Source organism: Onychostoma macrolepis, chromosome 01 (genome assembly GCF_012432095.1).
Source record: "Onychostoma macrolepis isolate SWU-2019 chromosome 01, ASM1243209v1, whole genome shotgun sequence".
NCBI lineage: Eukaryota > Metazoa > Chordata > Actinopteri > Cypriniformes > Cyprinidae > Onychostoma > Onychostoma macrolepis.
The window spans coordinates 33,518,091-33,542,565 of record NC_081155.1 but is presented as its reverse complement, the minus strand read 5'-3'; the positions used below and the strand labels follow the sequence as shown (position 1 = coordinate 33,542,565).

Sequence of the window (24,475 nt, the reverse complement as noted above, 5' to 3'; positions counted from 1 at the left end):
TATCAGAATGCACCATTTTTGAACAACAACGATAAAACTTTTAGGCTTAGTAGAAGTGTTTTTATGTTTACAGGCCCGCAGAGGTGATTAAACCCGGGTCTTCCACTAATTAATGCTGACTACCAACACCCATGTCGACGCGTCTTAATCAAAACCGGCTTTCAGCTTACAGTGTGAAAATGTGGTAGTTTATAATTGCATTCAGAAGGGAGAGCGAGTCAGCCAGCAGAACGAAAGACTCTTAAATGTGTTGATTCTTGCCTTTGCATTCTTGGCATTTCTCTTCAACCTTTTTCTGTCTTATAGTTTTTTCCTCTCGGTTCTCATGCGAAGCAGCCAGTGCCAATTCCCTCAGATTTGGTTTGGCTTAAACGCAAGGAGGCCGGCCGCTCTCCTCCCTTCTCCCTCTCTCATTTCCTGTGTTTTTTTCCTTCTTTCTCTCGCTCATTCTCACCCAGCTCTCTTCCTCTCTCTCGGTCTCGCTCGCTCTCTCTTTTTTGAGACTAGTCACACTGGTTTTAGAGGGTTCCAGTAATTCCTTTGTCCTTTAAATAAATAATGCAAAGCACAGCTTCCTCTGGCTTATGTGCATATACACATTTCACTGCATTACAAAGATCTCTTGATGAATAAAATCTGCCTGGTCAAGGTTAAGGGAAAAGAGTGCTGGGAATGGGCACAGTGTAACAATTGAAAACATGAAACTACTGTAAAATATTAATCAAGTGTTAATAAAAGAGTTGTATACTTAAAAGCAAGTTTTTCACCATGTTTAATATTGCATTAGATCAGAATCCGAGTGCATGTTAATTTTTAATTTGAGCGTATCAGCGGTTTAAATCATCAGCCCTGGCTGAATTTTAATTATCCCTGAATATTAGTGAAAAAACGTACGCTATGCCCCCCTCGCCATCTCACCCTTTGTTTCTCCTCTCTCTCCTCATACAGCTGGTGTATGCTGGGTGCCCCTCCCCCACCATTTGAACAAACCAATAAGAGGGCCTATTGGCCGAGCCCCCCCACCTCTTACACACACTCTCACACACCTCCCTACCCCCATCCTCTCTCTCCCCATCCCCCTATCCCTCTCTCTATCACTCCCCCATATTTCCTTTCAAAGCAGCCCCTCTTGCTGCCATCTCTCGCCCAATCTTTAAATTATCACTACAGAACACGCCTACTATAAGTGTAATATCTTTTCTATGTCCGTTTCAACATAACAGGAAAATATCTTACTCTTTACAAATAAAGGACATTCATAAAACGCTTTCTTGGAGGCATATGACTCGCATGTGAGTGTGTTTTCATAAGAAAGTGAGATAAAAAAACAGTGGGTCAAGGTGGGATTTGAAAATGGGACTCACACACCCACATACACACTCATCACAGCTCCTGTGACTCATTGAAGACTTCTTGAAGAAAAATGCATGAAAAAAAGATTAAAAAGCAGCCCCCTTTTAACCAAAGAGGACATACTAGTACTACTACAGTTTGGCATGAATTTGATACCAAGACTAAATTACATTAATCCAAGACTAAGAGAAGTTAATCTACAATCATGTTTCTTAAAAGTAAACCACATACTCTTGTCAATTTCTTAAAATCCTTGTTTTGTCTTGGTCGACTTACATGTCCACACTATTGCTACTGGCCAACAAGAGGCGTGATCGGGTTTAAATGTCCAACAAGCCCTAGAGAATGGCCCGTGTTAACAACAGGCGAAGCAAATCAAACGTTTACATGAATCGAAAAAGTGCAGGGGATATTTAAGTGAACGGAGGCAGTTTACACGAGTTGTCAAGATAAATTGGAGAAGCATCTAACATTTGTAAATTATTCACGCGTTTCCCCTTCAGCGGCGCATCTCTCTAGTTTGCATTCCCTTCAGTGCTCCAACTAGACCAGAGCAATAGAAACACGATAGCAGCCATATGGGCAGGACCTATTTAATAATAATAATAATAATTATTATTATTATATGAGTTAATTAAAGAAATAACTATTTTATAACTTTATTTGTATTTGAACTTTATGCCATTAAAGATGAAAAACACATAACAAACAAAATACACAAGATAAACATTTTAAAACATAGTTAAAAATATAAATAAAGTTGCCTACAGTTGGACAAGAAGAGTTAAGAATAAAACCAACTAAGCGAAAGTGGTAAAGAAAAGTATTCAGTCTAAAATTCTTTACATTTGGAGATGGTATTAATTATTTGATTTGCAGCATTCCTTTTTAAATCATTAATCAAGCACTAATATAGGCTAAATTTAAATACAGTAGAAATACAGGGGTAAAATAAATGTCACTATTATTTGCTGTTTGAATGAAAAATGTTTCTTATCTTGGGAAATGTTGTAACAACAGCACTGTTTGTACACTGTTTAGGAATAAGTAGCCATAATAAATAATATTTCCAAAATACTCTCTAAACTAGAATAAACCTATATAGGAATAAAAATGAACAATTTTGAGACATAAAATAGCAAAAGAAAATGCTACAGACATTGAAACCGTTAGCCACAATGATCCATCCACGCACACATCTTAAGTTGCAATATAAGTTTAAAAAAAATGTGTAGAAATGATTTACCAGTTGGTATTTTCATTGTTTCCCGAATGATTTCACTTATTAGTTAGGGGCTTTCGTTTCAGTTGAACTGTGAAGTGGGCTGTGGGCCTCATCTATGTATAATTTGAGACTGAAGTGCAACTCATTTTCCTCTTCATTATTCGGGTGCGTGGACTCTTCGCAGTGGCTCTGTGCTCGGCTGCTCTGGCCTGCTGTGCTGGAGCTGTGAAATCGCGCTGATGGTCTGTCACATTATTTCTCACTGACACCGTCTGAGCGCAGGAGCACCACGCCAAAAGATCAGCTTAAAAACACTTCATAACACACAGCTCCGGGTGAGTTCCGTTTTTTATTCCATAGTTAATAGATACACGCGTTTCTTTGAGTGGGAGGAGTGGGGAAAAGAGCTTTTTTCGCCGTTTTTCCACTGATGTAAATATAATTAGGGACTTTAGAACGCTTCTGCTCTCACTGCTCGCCACAAAACACAGTTTATAAATATAAATGTTTGTCATAACCCAGGCAGATTCGTTAGCGATGAGCGGCCTGTTGAGGACATGTGGCCCTGGGGTTTTAAAGGACGACCAGGGCTTTATTTGTGGTAGTTTTGTGAGACTAAAGGCAGATGGTGGACTAAAGCCAGCGCGACATTCACTGCTAACACAAGCTAATACATCTCCATGGTTTCACTCTAAATGTGATTTAAACCAGTTAAACACTGTCCGGAAAAGTAAGGCGTGTTTTTATGGAGTATATCTTTGTGTTAGGCGTGTTAGAAGAGCGGTAGACACACAACATTAGAGGTATTTGTGTGTTTTTGTGTAGCTGGGAGCTAACGCTAGCGGTTCGCGGAAGTGAGTGATAACCAGCTGCTCTCTCCTATTTATATACTTTATTTATTGACTGTATTCATCATAAACACAACGCACGTGCGTGCTGTGTTGTGTAGCGCATCGCAGCTAGTTTTGTGGTGTTTTTATTTCTTCTTTGATGTGACTTGCCTTGGGTTCGGAAGTTTGGCGTTTAAAACGTTTTTAAAATGCTTTAGATATCACAGAAAGCGCAACGAAGGCTTTTATTGATAATTTTGTAATAGTTTTGTATGTAGAAAGTAGGACGCGCCTAGAAGAAATGAAGCTACTAAAACAAAAAGGGAATTTAAACCTCATCACCTCGTCTAAAGACCAGTTTTAATCTCCAGTTAATGCATCGTCCCACCTTACTATAAATAGTGATGTTTTTTAAAAACTTTTTTATTTTTAAAGTTAAAAAAGCGAATTAACTAATTCAGTTTACCTTTTTTTTTTTATAAAGTTAAAAAATAAAAAAATCAGTTATATATTTATTTATATATATATATATATATATAATATAAGAAACAAAAATATACCAATGCTCTCCAGTGATGCTTGTAACATAGTCAGTATTTTGTACACTGAAGTTCTGTCAACCACAGCTGTCAGATTTTAATGTAAATGTAACAGTTTTCACATTTATTGAGTTTTTGGTTCTAAATGCTTAAATATTTTAGCAACTCTCTGGTGTTTTAAGTTCTTTTTAGTTTTATAAATGTTTCAATAACTCAAGCTGTGTATTTGAATGGTGCCTATTGTTGGTAAGCATTTTAATGACCGAGCTGTGTTTTTTAAACAGTGTTTTTAATCGGTAAGTGTTTTCTGGCGTGGAATTGGAGAGGAGGAAGCGAGAGAGGGGGAAATCATATAAGCCGAAAGGAAATGCCAATCGCCACTACTGGTCATTCAGCGTCTCGAGAGCCCCGCGTCTGTTCCCCGGACCCCGTCCCCAAGCGTGCTGATTTATGCGAGGACGCAGGGGCCCAGCCAACGGAATACGGGGGTTCAGAGGGGGGCCACAGCCTGGGCAGCACTAGACTCTCTGGAGCGCTTGAGAGCTCCTCTGCGGTGTCTCATTCACCTCCCACTTCCCCTTTTCTCCACCACCACCACCATCACCCCCATCCAGTGACTATGGAGCCCCCCAGGACTCGATCACGCTCGCGGTCTGGATTTTACCATGGTGGATTATCTAACTCGAACGGTAATGCTGGGAGTGGCGGCAGTGCGCTAAGTCCAGCTGGAGGACTAAGCCATCACCACCACCACCACCTCCACCAACAGCAGCTCGGAGCTGCTCATGGACACATGGAAAACCTGCGCCCGCCCGGGAACATGCTTTCCCCAGGGGCCCACAGACACACAGGGCCTGGAACGCACAGAAACTCCGGAGCAGGTAAGACAGCCTTAAACCACCAGTCTAATTTTGGGTTATGGATCTCATTTCAACTTGGAAGTGTAAAAAAGACAAGACTTTTCTGTCAAGAAAAGCAAGGATTTTCTTACTGTGTTACTGTTGTCCCATATTTGATTGGAACATGGTCTCCCCAGGATCTATGGCCTAAGTGTAGTTGTGTTTTGACTACATATGACAAGATAGGGGTGAAGACAGCTACAGGCTCTTCCCCATACATTCATCGACGTTTGCTGCATTTATTGTTATTTAGAAGTCTTGGACTGATTGAACACTGTATTTGTGGAGTATTCAATCAGAATATAGTCACAAATATCAGCCATCTCATTATTATTATTATTATTATGAATTTCACTTATTTAGTTATTTACTTGTTTGTAAGTCAGTGTTTGAATCCGAAATGGATCTCCTTTACATTTAAATACTGTACTGAAGTGAGGCTGAGCATCTCAGACTGAAAGTAAAGGTTGAAAGTTATGTGCAGGCTTCATGTGAGCTCTGATTTCTTCATAAATGGACTTAAAGCTTTGTCAGCAAGTATGCAAGTAACCCGACAGACTTTGTGCCGTCAAGGGTGATATGGCATTTCTCCTAAAAACAGACTTTATTTCTTCATTAATGTTGATTAAGCTCTGATGAGCACCATACCAAACATTCTTATTGACTCTTAAGGTAAGCTTATACTACTTTTTCTGCTGTCTGCTCCGTCTTGCACAGAGCCGTGTCTGCACAGCTTTCAAAGTAAACTCATCCGTGGATGAGTTTGACACATGCACAGCACCTATTGGACTCGTTCTGTCTCATCAATCACCTTGCGGATGCGCTGTTGTATGCGTGCACTACTGATGATGAAAATTATGCTGTGCAGGCCATTGTGGAACAAGGGTGACGGAAGTATGCATTGGGCTGTAGCACCTCGTGGTTTATCTTAAGCAGCAGATTTGACAAGGTGCTGTTTCGTACATAATGTATACGTGCAAGCAACGACAGACTTGCATTCATTCAATTACACAAGTTGTGACTATTCTCCCCTGTTTTGGATGCTTAATGTTGTTATTCTCTGGTCCAAAATAGCACCGTGCTTTCCCCCACAGTATGGGACAATTGTTCCCGCCGACTTTAGGGTTTAAGTTAATAATTGACCCGATTGTGCACGTCTGTCTAACAGCATCACAGCGCTTTACGATTTCAGTATAGCCGAATGGAAATTCCAAAATATAAAGCTTTCAAGCCTCTGGCATCCTTATTTCCTGCCACATGATGGGCTTAATCAGCCACAGCACTTCCTTTTAGCCATAGACAACTAGCTGGCGGGACCAAATGCACATGCGCCCATGTGTTCACGCACCTAGAGTTAATGTAGCCACTGCTCGTATATATTTTTTATAAGACAGGAGCGTGGCTTTGATTTATATAACGCATGTGAAATATGAAAATTGAAGAAAAAGTGCAGGACCTGTATGACCATGCATGAATGTGTGAAGGGGGTGGATTGTAATATCTCAGGTGTTGTACTTTAAGCTCAGGTGTGTTTGCCTACTGGCAGTTGCTTTTTGTGGCCGAGCTGCACTACACACACACACTTTACTAAAAAGCCCAGACTGGAAATACCTGTCTGATGGAGTGAGCGTCAAGCAACCTGGTTTGCCTGCCTGCTGCCACCACTGCACCAACTAGACTAGTGTGTGTGAGCTTTGTTGGGGCCGTTTGTCATTAAGCAAGTCTTTGCTCTCTTTCTGCCCTATGATTTGTCCTGAAATGCGAATGCATGTAGGTGTGAGCAAGTGATATTGACTGGATGGATAATCAGAGGTACTTTACCTGAGAGTGTATATGTGATATTGACTAGTGGGATATACAGTAGCTGTGTGTGTGTGATATTGACTGAGATCAGATAGGCCGCTTTGATAATGAGAGAAGCTCGGCACACTGAAATCCCCTGAGTTCAACACCATCTGCTCTCAATACAGAAGCGCTCTCTCTCTCTTTGCCTCTCCCGCTCTCATTCCTCATCCCTTTATCTCTTTTGTCCACCCGATCCCCCTTTCATTTTCTCACACTGACTTTCCCTGTCCATTTACCCTCCTGCATATTTCATCCTCTCCTCGAACTCATATTTTCCTGTAAATGCACATGTATGCATAGAGGGAGGAACCGTGTTAGACCTCCTGAGGCTTATTCTGCTGAAGGTGTTCGGTATTATTCTCAGCGCTGAGAGGAGAGGGAGAAAAAGGGCTATCAGGTCCCATAAAATCAATAGAGAAATGGATTTCTGGTGGGCTTGTGTACATGCAGCCCCTCCGTTTGTGAGTGTCTCTGTGTGAGCATGCACTCGTGTGTGTACATTTGGACAGTTCAAGATCATTTGAAGGGTGTAGAATCCCCCCTGGGGCTGGTCCAGACCAAGCTCAGTTCTGCTGACTCTTAACCAAAATGTGGAGAGAGTATGTTAGAGGTGACCAAAAGGATTAAGGATTTAAAACTGTTCCCTCCACCTCTTCCAATCGAAGTTTAATGTGTCCTATTTTCTAATGATGAAGAGCAGGCACACACAGTGTGTTTGTGGTTTCCACAGTATCGGAGTTTCTGTCATTCATAAAATTCCGTCAGAGCTCTCACCCCATGTGCATTTATGAAATATTTTGCTTAATTTAAATAGGATGTCACCTTAAAAATAAAGGCCTAAAAGAGGATTTTTTGCAACATTGACATAAAAGAACCATCTTTGGGTTCCCAAAAGAGCCTTTCCGTGAACAGTTCCTAAAAGAACCACTTTTTTTTTTGTCCTTAGTGTGAAGAACCTTTTGACAGTCTAAATGTTTTTTTCTTTTTTTTGGTTTGTTTTTTTCACTATAATTCTGTGGATGTTAAATATTCTTCATGGAACCATAGAGTTAATAAAGTAGTCTGTTATGAAAGTAATACTCTCAGCAGTGTTGAACGTTGTTTTAATGTTTTGGTTAAATTGTTTCACAAACTGATTCTATAAATTACACAAACGGGAGGAAGAACCTGAAAAGTGTGATGTGAGGTGGCAGAGTCATAACACAGCATTTGACTCAATCTTTTTAAGCAAGTGAGAAAATTAATCTTGGCAAAAACCAATGTGTAATAGGGCGTTTTCAGTTCTGTAACTTGTTTGCTTTAAAATGGGGACTAACTCACTGTGTGCTGGCCCACAGGTTTTATCGCCAATAGTCCATCAACTTATTAACATGCTATCACTTATCAACATAATTTAACCTCAAGGTGATTTGTCTTTTTCTTGAGCGCGAATTTGAGTGCTATTAGTTCATGTAAGCATGAACACTTGCAAGCTAAAGAGAAAATTCACCAGTTTCCGAATCAAATGCTCCAAACGAACTAGGCTAGGTGTGAAAATACTCGTGAGGTGAGCCTATGCCAATTGCTACAAAAACATGTTTGCTTGTAGGTGGCAGTCTTTCAAGTGATGATTCAAATGAATCAAACTAAAGCAGTTTGTTACAATAAATCAGATTTTCAATGTGTAGAGGGTGTGAATGGACTGCAAGTTGTTCTCTTTATTTATGTTAGGTTTTTCTTTTAGCTTTTATCATTTTGTTTTCATTTAATTGCTATCCTGTAGTGGCTGTGGTGTATCTCAACTATTGATGTTTGTATTGGTCGTGAGAATCTGCCAGTAGGGCTGTAAAGCTGGAGAGAGTGTCGCAGTGTTTTAGAGCTAGACATAATCTTAGTGTCTCAACTCCTGCTAATTTAAAGAACACACTTGAAATGGTCGAGCCTTGTTTATCCGGCTTCATGACTCTCGTTTAAGGATGGGCAAGCTTGTATTATGAGGGCCCAGCTGGTCCCCAGAGCTAGCGTGGGTTGTTTTGTGAGTCCATTCCCGGGTTTAGTCTGGCAGTCCGAACAACAGCGTCTATTTTAGCGCACTGAGACACTTGGGCCCAAATCAGAACGTTGCAGAACTCCACTTAACATGAAGACAACTGTTGCTGCGTGCTCAAAATCAAGCCGGTGTCCCTGAAGGACTCTTCAGTTTTCACCTTGAGTAGGTGTGTGTCTCATGCGCACACACATACGCACAGCGGGCTGTTCAGCAGGCAAGGTGCAGAGCAGGAGATGAGCACTGGGCTTTGTAGTGTCAGTAAGCTGTTTTAATTGGACTGCGCTCCTGATCATTATTTAAACCAGTAGCGCAGTTTGAGCATTAGCACAAGCCCTCATCCCTAGCTCTCAATAAACCATTCAGAAAGCAAGGCCGTTTTCTTTCAGCCCAGGAACAGAGGAACAGGGACGAGTGTTAAAAGGAAGGCTGGAGGTTTTCTCCTCTACTGCACTGACCTGGCACCATCTTCAGAGAGAAGTGAGAGCAGACAAAAAAGCAGAACAGACGCTCAGAAGTGCTTACAGGTGCCAGGTGTGTTGAAAGAGAAAAGGATGAAGGTGGAGAAAGGGAGAGGATGGGTTTGCGGTTGAAATAAATCACATGATTGAATATTACAAACCTTTTTTTTTTTTAGACTCTTAATTTATGATATTAGCCTTTATATGATGCTGTGTGTGAATCTGTACACGCATACACACATACACACGATGTCCTCACCACAGCAGTAAGAAGAAGCATGTTTTACCACTCCTATGAAATATGGGTGTGAATTCAGCTGGAATTTGGCTGGATCTGTGCCGTACAGACAGCCAGCTGTCAGAAAGCCAAGCGTTTTGTATGTTAGTAAGTGTGTGAGAGCATTCACTTATTTTGTCTAAACTCTACTTTGCCTGAAGTCTAAATTCAACTAGACCTTATAAAACTGGTCCTAAATGCTGATTGGTCAATGCAAGATTCAAGTCGCATGAAAATACGTTAGTGTCTATGACACAGAATATGTGCTTGTTACGGAGTTGACATGTCAAGGACTGTCATTTTGCAGAAATATGGCACTAATTGAATTTGCAAATGCATTTTAAAGAATATTTGTGTGCTTTTCATTTTTTTTGTGGTAATCATTTTATAGAAAACACTAAGCTGCATTTTTTTGGTAATATTACAAGAAAATGCAGTGTGCAGCATGCAAATAATCAATGTTGTGCTGATTAAACTTCATGACATGAACTTTATTTTTACTTATTGCTCACATTTCATGATGTTGGGCAATATGGTTAAGATTTGGTCAGTTACAGTTTGATGCAAAGTCATTCAAAAGCATAGTCAATAGAATAAATATTTCTTTTAAAATATTTTTGAAAGACTTATAATTTATAATATAAATATTGTGAAATAGTATTACAATACATTTTCAATATCTTAATGTAATTTATTCCTGGATCGTCAAAGCAAAGAACATTTCAACAAGTCCAAAAGAACACCATTTAAAAAAATCTTTTGCTTTCACTTTTGATCAATTTGATGGATACTTGCTGAATAAAAATTTAAAATATTAATTTCTTAAAAAAAAAAAAAAAAGCGCTGACTGACCCCAAACTTTTAAACAGTAGTGTAGCGCTAATAGAACTAAAGGGATGCTTGCTTATCAAAAGACACAAACTATGGCACAAACTGTGTAAAATTGAAAAATGTTCACAGCTGTCACTTCGCTGACAACAATGCCCTTCAGCAGTGACTATATTAATAATATAGCACAGTCTCTTGCTTGAATGAATACTACTGCTGTCCATTCATGCAATCAATAGTGTCTTAGGCATTGAGCCACAGATGGACATGGAGTTGCGGTTTCTTGATCGGATGCATGGAGAGATGGTTATGAGTAAGATGAATGACTTGACTCGATCTCATCCATGTATGTGGCGGTCAGGGCCGTAACGCTCTCATACACACACATACTGTGTTACTGTGTCTGAAAAACTTACTCTCACTCCATTTTCATAACAAAAGAGTCTGTTTGTTTTGGCTGCTTTTGTCTGTCTCCAGGCAACCTCTCCAACATTTCCGTTTTTAGGGCTCTACTCGCCACTTTTTATCTGGACGCGAGTATCGACCGGTAGGCCTGTGTTAACTGAACAGTCAGCAAACCTACAGTCAGTAGAGATGAGAATCGTAAGGTATTTTGTACAATGATTGACCAGTGTTTCCTCTTATGCAGCATATTCTTATGGTTAGTAAGCAGATGCTCATTAACTGCAGTTTAATTATTTTTATTTTTTATGCACCCAATTTAATCTCTTTGTTTGTGATGAAGGTTTCTTCAAGGCTTTGAGACTGAGTTCTTTTCAAAAGCAAAGTAATATCACAAGTCTTAATGTTGCACAGTATATGCGTCAGTTGTCTATAAAGAAAGTCAAACCCAACTCTTGATTCATTGTCATTACTGAATAGGTGCAAAAAAGGTCTCAACTTCATGCTCAATTTTCCCAGTGTTCATCAAAGCTGAATCCACTCGGGAGCAAACGGCATTGTGGTTCACTCCATTCCTGTGTCTGTCTTTATGAGAGCTCCATCCTGCGCTCCGGTCTTTGTGTTTGTTGGAGACCAAAGCATAAGTGTGGCTTTCCTCAAACCACATTGACCTCTCGTCTCTGTGTAAATCTCACGTCTGACGTCAGACTTTACCAAGACCAATCTCAACTTTAGTCCCAGGCCAGCGTCACTCTATAGAGCCTATTACTGTAAATGGGATTTGAGCTGGCCGTAGAGTTGAATTTGCTAGATGCTATCTTTTCCCAGGTTAACCGAGAGGCTTGGTGGAGGATCAGATTGGGGTTTATAAAACCAGTTTTGTCAGTGTCAGAAATGCTACAGCCATCTCTGTATGTACGTCTGAAGAAGAGAAACACTGGAAAGAGACAGACCAAAGCAAAGCATGTTTAAGTGGCCTATAGAAGATTTGTTGAGAGGTCGAGAGAGGTAGACTACATGAGTGATAGAGAGAAAGAGAGGGAGTGGATGTGTGCGTCTCTCTGGCGTCCCTTTCTTTGTGTGTTGGAGAACTGAGAGGGGTGAGAGGGAAAGCTGAACCGAGCTGAGAAACATTAGCCAAATCTTTCTCTCTCTCTCACTTCTGTTCTGTCACACTCTTGAACTCGCTCATTTAAACTCCTCTTACTTCCTTTCTCGCTTTTTCTCTCTTGTTCTGTTGGCTCAACTTTTCCAACTCTGACCTTCCTTCCTTTTTTTTTTTTTGCTGCTGGGTATCAAGATAGACATGTAGCTCTCCATCTGTCCCTTTCCTCAATATTATTATTATTATTATTATTATTATTATAATAATAATAATAATAATAATTATTATTCACTGTAGAAATATTGCCATGATATTTTATTTCAGTTAACAAAAATGATTTAACAGTTTCAGTTGGGGTTAAAACTGGTTAACTAAATAACTGTGGTGACTTTTCCAGGAACAGATACAACTAAACCTAAATGGTAATATTTAAAAACAAAAAAATACCAAGCTCATAATAAACTAAATGCAACTAAAATTAAAATGAATACTGAAAATATAAAAATAAAAGCTAATTCAAAATATTAAATTGTTCTTTAAACAAAATATTAAAATGGTAAACTATATACCAGTGCAGAATAACAATTAATTTTCCTAATTTATAAACTGTTAACAGCTGATATTAAAAGTAATAAGGCAACATTAGTGCTGTCAGCCTTGCGCGCTCTGTCTCTCACTGTTATTTTTCTCGGTTTATTCGTCCTCCTTTTAAATTCATAATGCAAAGTGCTACAGCAGAGGAACTTGTGTGTGAGCATGAATGTCAATGTTTTCTGGAGGTTAATGTCAATGCTCAATTTGAGTTGGCAGAGTTTATTTTGTTGTTGTCCCCATAATGTGGAGAAGGCTATGCCTGTTTTTGTAGTGTGTAGGGGGGGGGAGTGAGAGAGGACCCTGGAATCGAGTGACCGAAGCTAACGATGGATAGATGGGCTCAGGCAGGAGGGAAGAATGGAGAAGGAATGGACAGATAAAGCTGATGCACTCTGAAGCTCAGAGAAAAATCAATAGTAGCCGAGAGGGGAAGCCTCAGTCCCCTGTCTTTCTCCCTCCCTCCCTCTCTCTCTCTCTCCCTCCATTTTCCCTGGATCTCTTTCCTTCCCATAACATCAGTCAGGACACCTTTCGTCTGCCCCTTCCCCCACAATGACACCAGGGTCTCCTCTTCCCTCTTCTAGATGTTTTGTGGAGAAATGAGGTCCAAAACGAATGCTCTGTGAGCACCATATTTAAGTAAAAATTGGCTTTGCCAAATAAATAAACCATGGCCATCTGCTGATTAAGTTGAACTGCAAGCCTAATCATTTGACCTTCGCCGATGACAGTCTGACAACATGCATGATTCAAATTGAAAGAGGTCTAAATCATCAAACTAAACAAAATGTTTGTCATGGCTCTAACGACTTAAGTAGAAAATGTGCCATCAGAATTTACAATGTATAGTGTTTTTTTTTTTTTTTTTGGTTTGTTTTTTCTTAAGTGTTGTTACAGGCCAAATTCATCATTTTAAAAAATGTAATGGGCTATAATTTAAACTGCTGTTTAAAAGTTTGAGTTAGTGATTTTTCTTTTATTACTTTAAAATAAATTTTAAATTTAAAATACTTTTATGCAGCATGGATGCATTGATCAAATGTCACCGTTAACTCAAGAAATAAAATCTCTATTTCAGATGAATGCTGTTCTATTCATTAAAGAATAGTGGGAAAAAAATCATGGTTTCCTCAAAAATATTGAGCAGCACAACTGTTTTCAACATTAAGAAATGTTTCCTGAGCACCAAATCATATTAGAATGATTTCTGAAAGATCATGTGGCACTGAAGACTAGAAACTTCAGCTTTACCATCGAAAATATATATATTTATATATTTATTCTTTTTTTTTTTTTTTATTATTAAAATCTTACAGATCCAATCTTACTGAAGTTTTGAACAGTAGTGTATTTTATACATTTATTTAAATGTAATAAAACAGTTTAATTACCAATATGAAGTGTTTCTTTGAGGATGGTTTTCAACAACTACCTCATGATTTGATGCACATTGCGATACGCATGTCATTATTCATTGTATTCAGATGCATCAATATAATTGATTGCGAATAAATTAGTGACACATGCATGAGAGAGACCTGTGATGTTATTGGCGCATTGCTGCTTTACTCTGTATTAGTCAGAGGTGTGTTGCTCTCTTCGCTGACTTCATTTTAATGGTGTCCTTTTAAAAATGAATAAATGACTCTCTCAGTCCCGGCCAGCGTCCCTCTGTCTTCTGCTGAGTGGGTCTTGCTTGCGGTTCTATTCAAGGTTTATTCTCTTTCCCTCTGTGGGCCTCTTTCTCTTCCTCTCTCCCTCCTTCCCCTTCTTGCCTTCCCCTCCGTTATCATTGCAAAAAGTGTGTGTATTGCTCATTTGATGTCTCTTACATCATGTATCCCTTGTATCCTTAACGACATGTCATCGATGAGTTTGTTCTGTAACTGTGGACTAAAAATGCCTCATGATGGTGAATTATGATGGAAAATGATGAATGATTATGACCAACATGAGTAACATCGTCCTTATCTGCCCAGTTTTATTTAGCAAAGCTTTGTATCAGGGCTCAACATTTTCTCTAGCCAGCACAAAATGAGTTGCCATTATTTGTTGCAATATTTGCAAAAAATATATAAATAAAAATAAAATAAATTAAGAGGGGGGAGGGAGAAAAAAGTTTACAAAACGAGTTGCAACTGGTTGGAAATTAAATATTAATTGTAGCATTCATAAACACTCTTTTGTTGGAAAATTCCTGGGTAAGTATTGTCAAAAATATTGTTTGTATTATTTTATAAAATTTAGTTGTTGTTTTAGGCTATTGTTGTAAGTAATGTTTTCTGAAATCTTCCCAGGAGTTAATGCTGCGTTTTAATGTCCACTTTTCACAATGCAAGTAATTCCCAATGGATAAATTGAGTCCTGAAATAATCTATTCCACTTCACAAGTAAAATGGGTTTGTGAGGGCCGTTTCATGCTGACCTGAATGCTTGATGATTTAAAAAAAATATATATATTTAATTTTTTTTCGCACAGGCTTCGAGTTTGACATGGGAGACCAGCTAAGAGATGTTGTGCTATAAACTCTGTAAATGGCACACATTTTAATTCTTTGAATTGAAATAAAACGTATTTTCATGCTCTTTTTTTTTTTTTTTTTCAGACATTTACTTGCTTATGGCAACAGCTGGCATGACTACAGAGGGTTTTAAATATTGAGAAACTGAAATCATCAGTGCTTCGCAATAAATTTTATTAGTCTGTCAGATATTTTAAAATGCTTCCGTCAGTGGAAACATGATTCTGTCAGTGTGAAAATTTACCTTAAGAGGAAAGACATCTCTAGTTGATGAGACTCGTCGCTCTGGTAGACTGAAGATGGTTTAATTAGTCAGTCTCGCACACACTGAGGTTAAAAATGAGTCTGACTTCTCTTCTTGCTGCTTTTTTGTTCACACAATGTTTGATTTATGGAAGTGAAATCCACATTTAGATTAAACCCCCTTTTTTTTCTTCTTTTTTGCATGTTGTCAAAACACCCCTTTTTTGTGTGTTACTTTCAATCTGGTTTATGAGTGATACTTTTTCAGATTTTCCTCTAATTGTTTTTAATTTTATTTATTCTGTAACATAACATTGGGAAAGATGTTATATAAATGAGAAATGTAGTATTAATATTATTAGTTTTTTTATATATAAATTTTTTTCTTAATACTGTTTATTTTATTTTAAAAAATTGTATTTGTACTATTTAGCTCATAAATCGCAGCTACAAGCACAGCTATGATTTCCATAGTGTTTTAGAGGGGATGGATCAAGAGTTTACTTGATAAACTAGTTGATCTCACTTCAGATTAATCGTTTGTTGGTTGTGCATTATATGGTTTGTGTTGCTTGTGCGCTGTCAATATCATTCTAATACCCAGGTTCATCTCTCTGTCGCTCCCTCTCTCTCTGTTATCTCAGTCGTCAGTCACTCCTTGCTTCACTCACTCGCTCTGTCATTGAGAGAAAAGAGACTAAAAAGAACTTGTGGTGACAGAAAAATAGACGCACGAGTTCAAATAAAAAGCTTTTTTGTGGGCACTTCACATGCTCCTCGCTCATACACAAGCGTCCTTGTCCTTGGAGAGTTTTTTGGGAGTGTTCAAGGGTAATCCGGTGCTTGTCTGATGAAACGTTCACAGAGACACTGGAAACACGCAAACAAACAGACGGCAAAAAAATAAAAAATACAGAAACAAAGACCCAAAGAAAACAAAAGGCTTTCGATGTGTTGTCATGAAAGCGCCGTACTATAATCTAGGATTAATGTATTTATCGTCGCTCTCTCTTATATATCTTTCCATCACAACAACAACATGATGTCATCATCAATGGACAAACATTTACTTTAGAAACCTCTAGAACACCTTTAGCGTAAGATTGACGTTAAAGTAAATACGGTTTATCCTTTAGAAACAGTCATGTTAATACAGGAGCTTGTACGGCAGAATAAATTTTTTTTTTTTTTAATTTTTTTTTTTTTAATAGAGATCATTTGGTGATTTATATGATAGTGGTTGTGATTACATTAACGTAATAACACACCAGGCAAGATTAAAGTAGTGCCCAGATGTCTCAACATGCTGCCGATATCCTGTAAAGCTGCAGGATCAAGAGTCTGTTTTTGGACCTGTTGAAACTGTTGACTTCCAAACATGGCATACAAGCTGTAAATAATTATGCTGTATCACATGTTTGTAGTATTTTAGAGGCTTCAGTACACTTGGCTGTTGAGTTAACAGTTTTTGTGCTGTCCCTAGGTGCAATGGGAGGAGTATACCACTATCATTCAGAGCATGCGTGTGCCGACGCCACTGACAAGGTAAGACATCACTTCTTATAGCTGCTTACTAATGTAGACTAACAAAACAGCCAAGTTCTTCATTCCTAATATTGACACTTTCAGAGGGTTTTAGCAGTGCTACTCCAGGCTCTGGGCTACAGATGAATTGACCATGAATGCACTGACTTTCGATTTAAAATCTAGTCTCCCTTTAAAAGTGGAATTCAGTTTGTCAGCATGTGGTTTTATTAAGTTTATTAATAGGGGTGGGCGATTATGGAAAAAATACATCACAGTCACAAAAAGAAATCACGATTCATGATTTTATCACAGTTCTTTGTCATGTTGGTTTTACTATTTAGCAATTAGCCAAACTAATTTCCCTGTTATAAAGACTAAGCCTTTCAAGGTAACAGAGAAAAAAAGACTATTTTCAGGTATTTAGGCTAAAGTGGGCAATTAGTTTTTTCCTATTATCAAATTCAATTTGGACCAAGCAACTGTTTGGTTACCCACATTCTTCAAAATATATTCTTTTGTGTTCAGCACAAGATAGAAATTAATACAGATTTGGGACAACATGTGAGTGAGTAAATAATGACAGAAATAAAATTTTAGGGTGAACTATTCCTTTAATGATAGTGGGCTGCATGTTTAGTTCTGTCTCTTTAAGACCTGCACGCATCTAATATTCAGGCACGTATCCGTTTCTCTCTCAACTGTTTACTTTCATTTTAGACATAACCAACTGAGTCTATATGTAAATCTTGTGTGTTTTGACAGTATTAGTGCAAAAGATAACTTGGTTCCATAATCAGGCGCTGTTTGACAGGCTTTCTAGTGCATGTGCTTCAGGTGTGCGCGCTCAGAAAAAGCACACGTCAGACCAGCACGTGAATTAAACATTTAACCGGCAAGGCTTTAAAGCACATGCAAATAATGTACTTTTGCGATTTAAGTGCAGTGTCCTGTGAGAGTAACTCTACCTCTGTATGTTGTGTTACGGAGACGGAGGCGCCAGAACAGTAACTTATAGAATGTGCTCTGTAGCATGATACTACGATATTTCTTCAAAAGCAGATCGTTGAGAGATCGTCCACGATCAAAAATCGTCATATCGCACACCCCTATTTAAAGGTAGTTTTGTTTTTGTAACAATACTTTCTCTTACCCCAGCTACTGTGCGGAGAAGAATAAAGGTTGTACACAGCTAGTGAACTATAGTCACTCTTATGAGTCGGTTCATTGTAGTTATTCAAACACATACTGTTTTTAGCTTACTGCGTTGTTGTGTTGTGTTGGTGAGATTTGAATCTGTGTGGTTATTTAAGGGTAACTGTTTATATAACAAGTCAAAGTTTTGTCAATAGTACTTTATCAAAAATGAAAAATATGTATGGGTAGAATTGCTTTTTAATATAAATTTAGGGCCAGTTATTGGATTGCATTTAACTTTTTATTTTTTATTTTTTTTTTTTTATATATATTCCTGAAATTATTACTTTTATTCAGCATGGATGCATTAAATTATAAAAACTCTATTCATGGAAGAATCCTAAAAAATCACTGTTTCCACAAAAATATTAAGCAGCATAACTGTTTTAGGCATTAATATTAAGAAATCTTTCTTGAGCACCAGATTGACATATTAGAATGATTTCTGAAGGATCATGTGACACTGAAGACTAATGGCTGCTAAAAATTCATCACAGAAATTAAAAAATACTTTTTGTTTTGTTTTCTATTTTAATGTTTCACAGTATTACTATTTTTGCTGTATTTTTGATCAAATAAATGCAGCCTTGTGAGCATTTAGACTCCTCTCACAAACAAAATCTTACCAACCTCAAACTTTGTTAATTTAGGCAGTATAGTCTAAAATAACACTGTATTATTAACAACACAAATTTAACAATGAACAATAATTTTATAAACCGTGCACAATAAAAAACATTGTTTTGGTAACCACTTTAAGTAATCCATTTGCTGGATTTCCTCAAAGTATGTTTTAATATATTTAATTGATTTTCATTTTAACCAACATACACATTCACATTGGGAAATGTGTTGTTCTGTCATTGCTGGCCTTTTAAAATTAAGAGCGAGAGGGAGGGAAGACAAAAAACAAAAGGCAGTTCCTGCCCAGTTTTACTCCACTGTGTTTACAGTCAAAGGGAGGAGGAAGAGGGCTAGCTTACTGCGGCTCTGTGATTGGCTGAAACGGCCTCTGGGGGCGGACCTGTCCCTGTGAGGGAGGGCAAGAGGGAGGGAGAGGAATGCAAGCGGGCGGCAGGAGAGGAAGAAGGGATGATATGGGAGAGAGAGAGAGGAAGAGGAAAGCATGGAAAGGGGGAGTGGGGGCACTAATGATTTCACCTCCAGCTGTGGGACACGGAGAGAGGGGAACAGTGGCAGAGAAATGGATGGCTGTCGAAATGAAGGGAGTGGAAAAAGACCGGTGGGGCTGTGTCGGTGTGAGCGAGAGACTGAGTTATGGCCCAAATGAGACTCAGGGAATTTAGTCTGTATTTCCGAGAGGATTTTGAACCATAAAAATGCTTTTGCTGCTGTTAGTGGCAGAAAAGAAACCAGGCCAACAACCCTTACCATTTCCTGTTTTTGACAAATGTGTATGTGAGGGAGAGACATCACACACACACACACACACACACAGAACAGAAGAGCGTTTGGGCCCGTGGGTAACTGCATCTCATCCTGTGTGTGCTGACTGTTCAGAACTAAACAAAGCATATTTGGGGTGTGTGGAGCCGTTTGTGCTCACTGCTGGCCATCTATATGAACAGCAGAACGGGACGTGTTGGCTCTTGGGAGGTCCTGAATATAGAGCGCTGAAACTGAGACGTGTGTGTGTGTGTGTGTGTGTGTGTGTGTGTGTGTGTGTCCATTCCTAGGCCTCCGCACAGGCAGAAACAAGCTCTCTATGGTGTAGAATGTAGAGGCGGCCTCAAATGGGTTTGCCTGTCAGAGGGAGGAAAAAGAGGGAGGAGAAATGAAAGGCTGGAAAATAATGAGACGGAGGAGGAGATGAGGGGGACCCGCTTATTCGGAGCACTTTCATAAAGTCCCAGCGTTTGAAGAGCAGTCACCCAGCGCAAGGACTCTATAGACTCAGCCTATTAAATATTAAAGTATTACACTGAAACAGAAGCACATTGTGGATTCTCACATCAAAGCGGCGCTTCGGTTGGGAGTGTGAGGATGAGGAATCTCCTGCTGATTGTTGTTTCGGAAGGTTGGAAAATGCGGCATCTCGTGATGTCAGTGCCTAGCAAGTAGTGCAGTTTGGTACTTTTAATATTTCCCCTCCATATGCGTCCGATATTTGAGAGCATGTAAATGTTTAGTCTTTGATTTGATATGATTCTGGGTAGGGATTCGTCACAATAGTTGACTACTCACCCAACTGCCAGCTGACAATTTTATAATACAGGTGCTGGTCATATAATTAGAATATCATCAAAAAGTTGATTTATTTCACTAATTCCATTCAAAAAGTGAAACTTGTATATTATATTCATTCATTACACACAGACTGATATATTTCAAATGTTTATTTCTTTTAATTTTGATGATTAGAGCTTACAGCTCATGAAAGTCAAAAATCAGTATCTCAAAATATTAGAATATTACTTAAGACCAATACAAAGAAAGGATTTTTATAAATCTTGGCCAACTGAAAAGTATGAACATGTACAGCACTCAATACTTAGTTGGGGCTCCTTTTGCCTGAATTACTGCAGCAATGCGGCGTGGCATGGAGTCGATCAGTCTGTGGCACTGCTCAGGTGTTATGAGAGCCCAGGTTGCTCTGATAGTGGCCTTCAGCTCATCTGCATTGTTGGGTCTGGTGTCTCTCATCTTCCTCTTGACAATACCCCATAGATTCTCTGGCCAATCAAGCACAGTAACACTATGGTCATTGAACCAGCTTTTGGTACCTTTGGCAGTGTGGGCAGGTGCCAAGTCCTGCTGGAAAATGAAATCAGCATCTCCATAAAGCTTGTCAACAGAAGGAAGCATGAAGTGCTCTAAAATCTCCTGGTAGATGGCTGCGTTGACTGTGGACTTCAGAAAACACAGTGGACCAACACCAGCAGATGACATGGCAGCCCAAATCATCACTGACTGTGGAAACTTCACACTGGACTTCAAGCAACATGGATTCTGTGCCTCTCCTATCTTCCTCCAGACTCTGGGACCTTGATTTCCAAATGAAATGTAAAATTTACTTTCATCTGAAAAGAGGACTTTGGACCACTGAGCAACAGTCCAGTTCTTTTCTCCACAGCCCAGTTAAGATGCTTCTGGCGTTGTCTCTGGTTCAGAAGTGGCTTGGTAGCCCTTTTCCTGAAGACGTCTGAGCGTGGTGACTCTTGATGCACTGACTCCAGCTTCAGTTCTCTCCTTGTGAAGCTCTCCCAAGTGTTTGAATCGACTTTGCTTGACTGTATTCTCAAGCTTGCAGTCATCCCTGTTGCTTGTGCACCTTTTCCTACCCAAATTCTTCCTTCCAGTCAACTTTGCATTTAATATGCTTTGATACAGCACTCTGTAAACAGCCACACCTTTCAGTAATGACCTTCTGTGACTTACCCTCTTTGTGGAGGGTGTCAATGTTCGTCTTCTGGATCATTGCCAAGTCAGCAGTCTTCCCCATTATTGTGGTTTCAAAGAACAAGAGATACCCAGAATTTATACTGTAGGGATGGTCATTTATTCAAACTCAAATGTAAATATTCTAATATTTTGAGATACTGATTTTTGACTTTCATGAGCTGTAAGCTCTAATCATCAAAATTAAAAGAAATAAACGTGTGTAATGAATGAATATAATATACAAGTTTCACTTTTTGAATGGAATTAGTGAAATAAATCAACTTTTTGATGATATTCTAATTATATGACCAGCACCTCTACTACTACTACTACTACTACTACTATTATTATTATTTTAACTTAAAATGTTTGATATAGTGGTTGTGCTTTTTTTTTTTTTTTTATTAGAATGGTGACATTATGTAGTTAAAGAAAAGTTGCGGTAACACTTTATTTTAAGGTGTCCATATTACAGAGTAATTACCTAGTTAAGTACTTACTTAGAAACTACTTACTTACCATGCAACTAAGTTATGGAACAGCCTGAAATTACAGTTGTAATTATGTAGATGTAATAGGCAGCTACTGTTACACACATGTAACAGACCGAGTCTGTTGCACAGCTACTTATGTAACCAAAAGATTGTTACATGTGTTGCAGACTTTATACAACGTAATTATAAATGTAAGAACACCGACATAAGCTACTTAAAATAAAGTGTATCATGATTGTACTTAAGTGTACTTCATGTGTATCTATACTGTACACCTTATACAGCTGCACCTTAGTTTGATTTAACCCTCCAGTACACAGCTTAAATGCATGTAATACCTTTCTAATTACATTAAAATTACAGAATATTACACAGGCATAAGCTACTTAAAATAAAGTGTATCAAGATTGTACTTAAGTGTACAAGTAGCTGTGTAACAGACTCAGTCTGATACATATGTGTAATAGTAGCTGCCTATTACAAACTGTAATTACAGGCTGTTCCATAACTTAGTTACATGGTAAGTACATTTTGTTTCATGCAAGTACAACAGCTACTACTAAGTACTTAATTAGGTAATTACTCTGTATTATGACACCTTAAAATAAAGTGTTACCAAAGTTGCTTCTTTAAATTCAACCCTTTAAAGCACACAATTTAAGTAACAATCCATCTTACTGAAACCTACCTAATTATAAATGCCTAGTTCATTATGGAGTTTTGCTAATTTTATGCATTAATGTTGTTACGCAAAGAAACACATGTTAGTGGACTAGAGATTTTCAGTATTGCTTTGTGTCCCTGGACCACAAAACCAGTCTTAAGTCACACAGGTAACAGAAATGCTGATTTAGATGTTACAAGTATATGCATGAAAGCAATTTTTTTTTTTTTTAGTAGTCGAATTTGCGTTGTAGCAGTTATTTGACTAAAAACGTTGTATTCAGGTGGGTATAGTGTAGTGGTTAAAGATCTAAGCTGGTAAAAGGTTAAATCCCACAAGATTGATCCCTGGACAACTACCATTGTGCCCTTCTGCAAGGCACTTAACCCCAGAAATCTAAGTGTACTGTTAGTCACTTTGGGCAAAAGCACTAGGGACACAACAGTACCGTATTATGGCTGAGTAGAAAAACCAACTTGTGAGTGGACCCTTTGCTTGCTTTTTGAAATATTTTGTGTAATTTTAAGAAACCACTACATTAATTTCTAAATTCATACTTCACTCCATCCTTGTTTTTTTTCTTTCACTTGCATGAGTTGTGGTCTACTTGCTCGAGCAGCTTCACGAATTGTGACACTGAATTGATGCCATAGTTAATGCTGTGATCCGAGAGAGAGGGAGTTCCCTGTCTCATCTAGCTCTATTCATCATGATTGCTGTTTGTAGTCCATAAATAACACAAAAACTGTCCTCTATTTATTGGATTCTGTTCTCCAGATGATTTCTGGATGTAAATGCACAACTCTTACTATGAAGGCTTAGCCAATGAATATTATTTAAGTCATGCTTCTTGGTAGCCTTAAAGTATCCTGTCACGGATCCTAATTAATATTCCCGAGGCAAACATTCACCAATTCAAAACTGAACATTCATTGTGTCAGTCACTTGGTTTAGTGGGTTAGCTAGGTATAACCATGCTGTATTTGTTGATATAAGCTACTGTGCAGTCATGTATGTTCATTTTTAGTGGCTTAGTTTACTTAACTAGCTGTTGAGTTTACTAAAATGCTTCTTAAAAACAGAATTGGTATCAGAACCAGAATCTGTAAATCCCTTATGATTCTCAGCCCTAGATATCCACAGCAGTGCTGACTGCTCTTAGATCCCATGGATATAGTGGCTGGGTGTTCAGCACTTTGCCAAGCTGCCTCACAGACAATGGCAGTGGTTATTCCCTGTAGATAGTGTGCCCCAGACAGAGAGAGCTTGGTATTTGTTGAGCATGTGATGGCAGGTCCTGGAGCTGTAGTTTTTAAGCTCTCACATACTCGTGTGGCACTAAAGACTGTGTTGTGCTCCGCTACAATAAACATGATCAAAATGTTGGACCACAGGGTATGTTAAAAGTTTTCTCTAATCTTCTAACATGTTCAGATGCATGCATGTTGAGATTTTGTTCTCAGCACCCCTCACCCACTCTTCTCCCCCAAACGCGGATGTACAGCCCCATTAATGTTTCATACTAATGGACCTGTCTGACCGGGTTTGGACAGATGTGCATCTGTGTGTTTGAGTCATGCATCTCTGTTGCTGTTTGGCTTTGTCCTGAAGGTCTTGTGTGATCCTGTGCCTGTACATGCATTTGTGCGTTTTGTTTGTTCTTTATGTGTGAACGCCTTGTAATTTGCGTATGTGTGTGGGTGCATTTACTTAGCTGTAGGATGAAGACAAATTGATGACAACCTGCCATTTAAAGGGCATTCAGCAACTTACTTTAAAACAAAAACCAAAAATATATTTCAGCTAGTTGCCAAGCCAGCATTTCTAACGTTTAATGTTTAACTTGATGTGCTAAAATAACTAAAACTGAAATAAAAAAAATGTAAACACATGTCTACATGTATTCAAATAAAACGCAAACAGAATTACAAAAAAACCTAAAAACAATGTAAAAATAAAATGTTATTCAAAATCAAAATATAATAGAAACTATAATAAAATAGAAACTATATCAAAATAAAAACTTTAATAGTATCACAATACTA

At 38.4% G+C, this 24,475-nt stretch overlaps 1 protein-coding gene across 2 annotated transcripts in view; it reads left to right on the top strand.

Annotated features, from left to right (window-relative positions):
- Window positions 1-2,756: 2,756 nt before the first annotated feature.
- The window catches only part of rnf38 (ring finger protein 38), a 35,600-nt gene continuing 13,881 nt past the window's right edge, over window positions 2,757-24,475 (top strand). The window contains exons 1-3 of one of the 2 annotated variants that reach the window (XM_058777295.1): window positions 2,757-2,913; window positions 4,232-4,828; window positions 16,633-16,694. In XM_058777295.1, the coding sequence (XP_058633278.1) occupies window positions 4,315-4,828; window positions 16,633-16,694 (576 nt within the window). In that variant the 5' untranslated portion in view covers window positions 2,757-2,913; window positions 4,232-4,314. Of the gene's footprint in view, window positions 2,914-4,231; window positions 4,829-16,632; window positions 16,695-24,475 lie in introns of those variants that run through there. The other variant, XM_058777303.1, reaches the window with a different exon arrangement.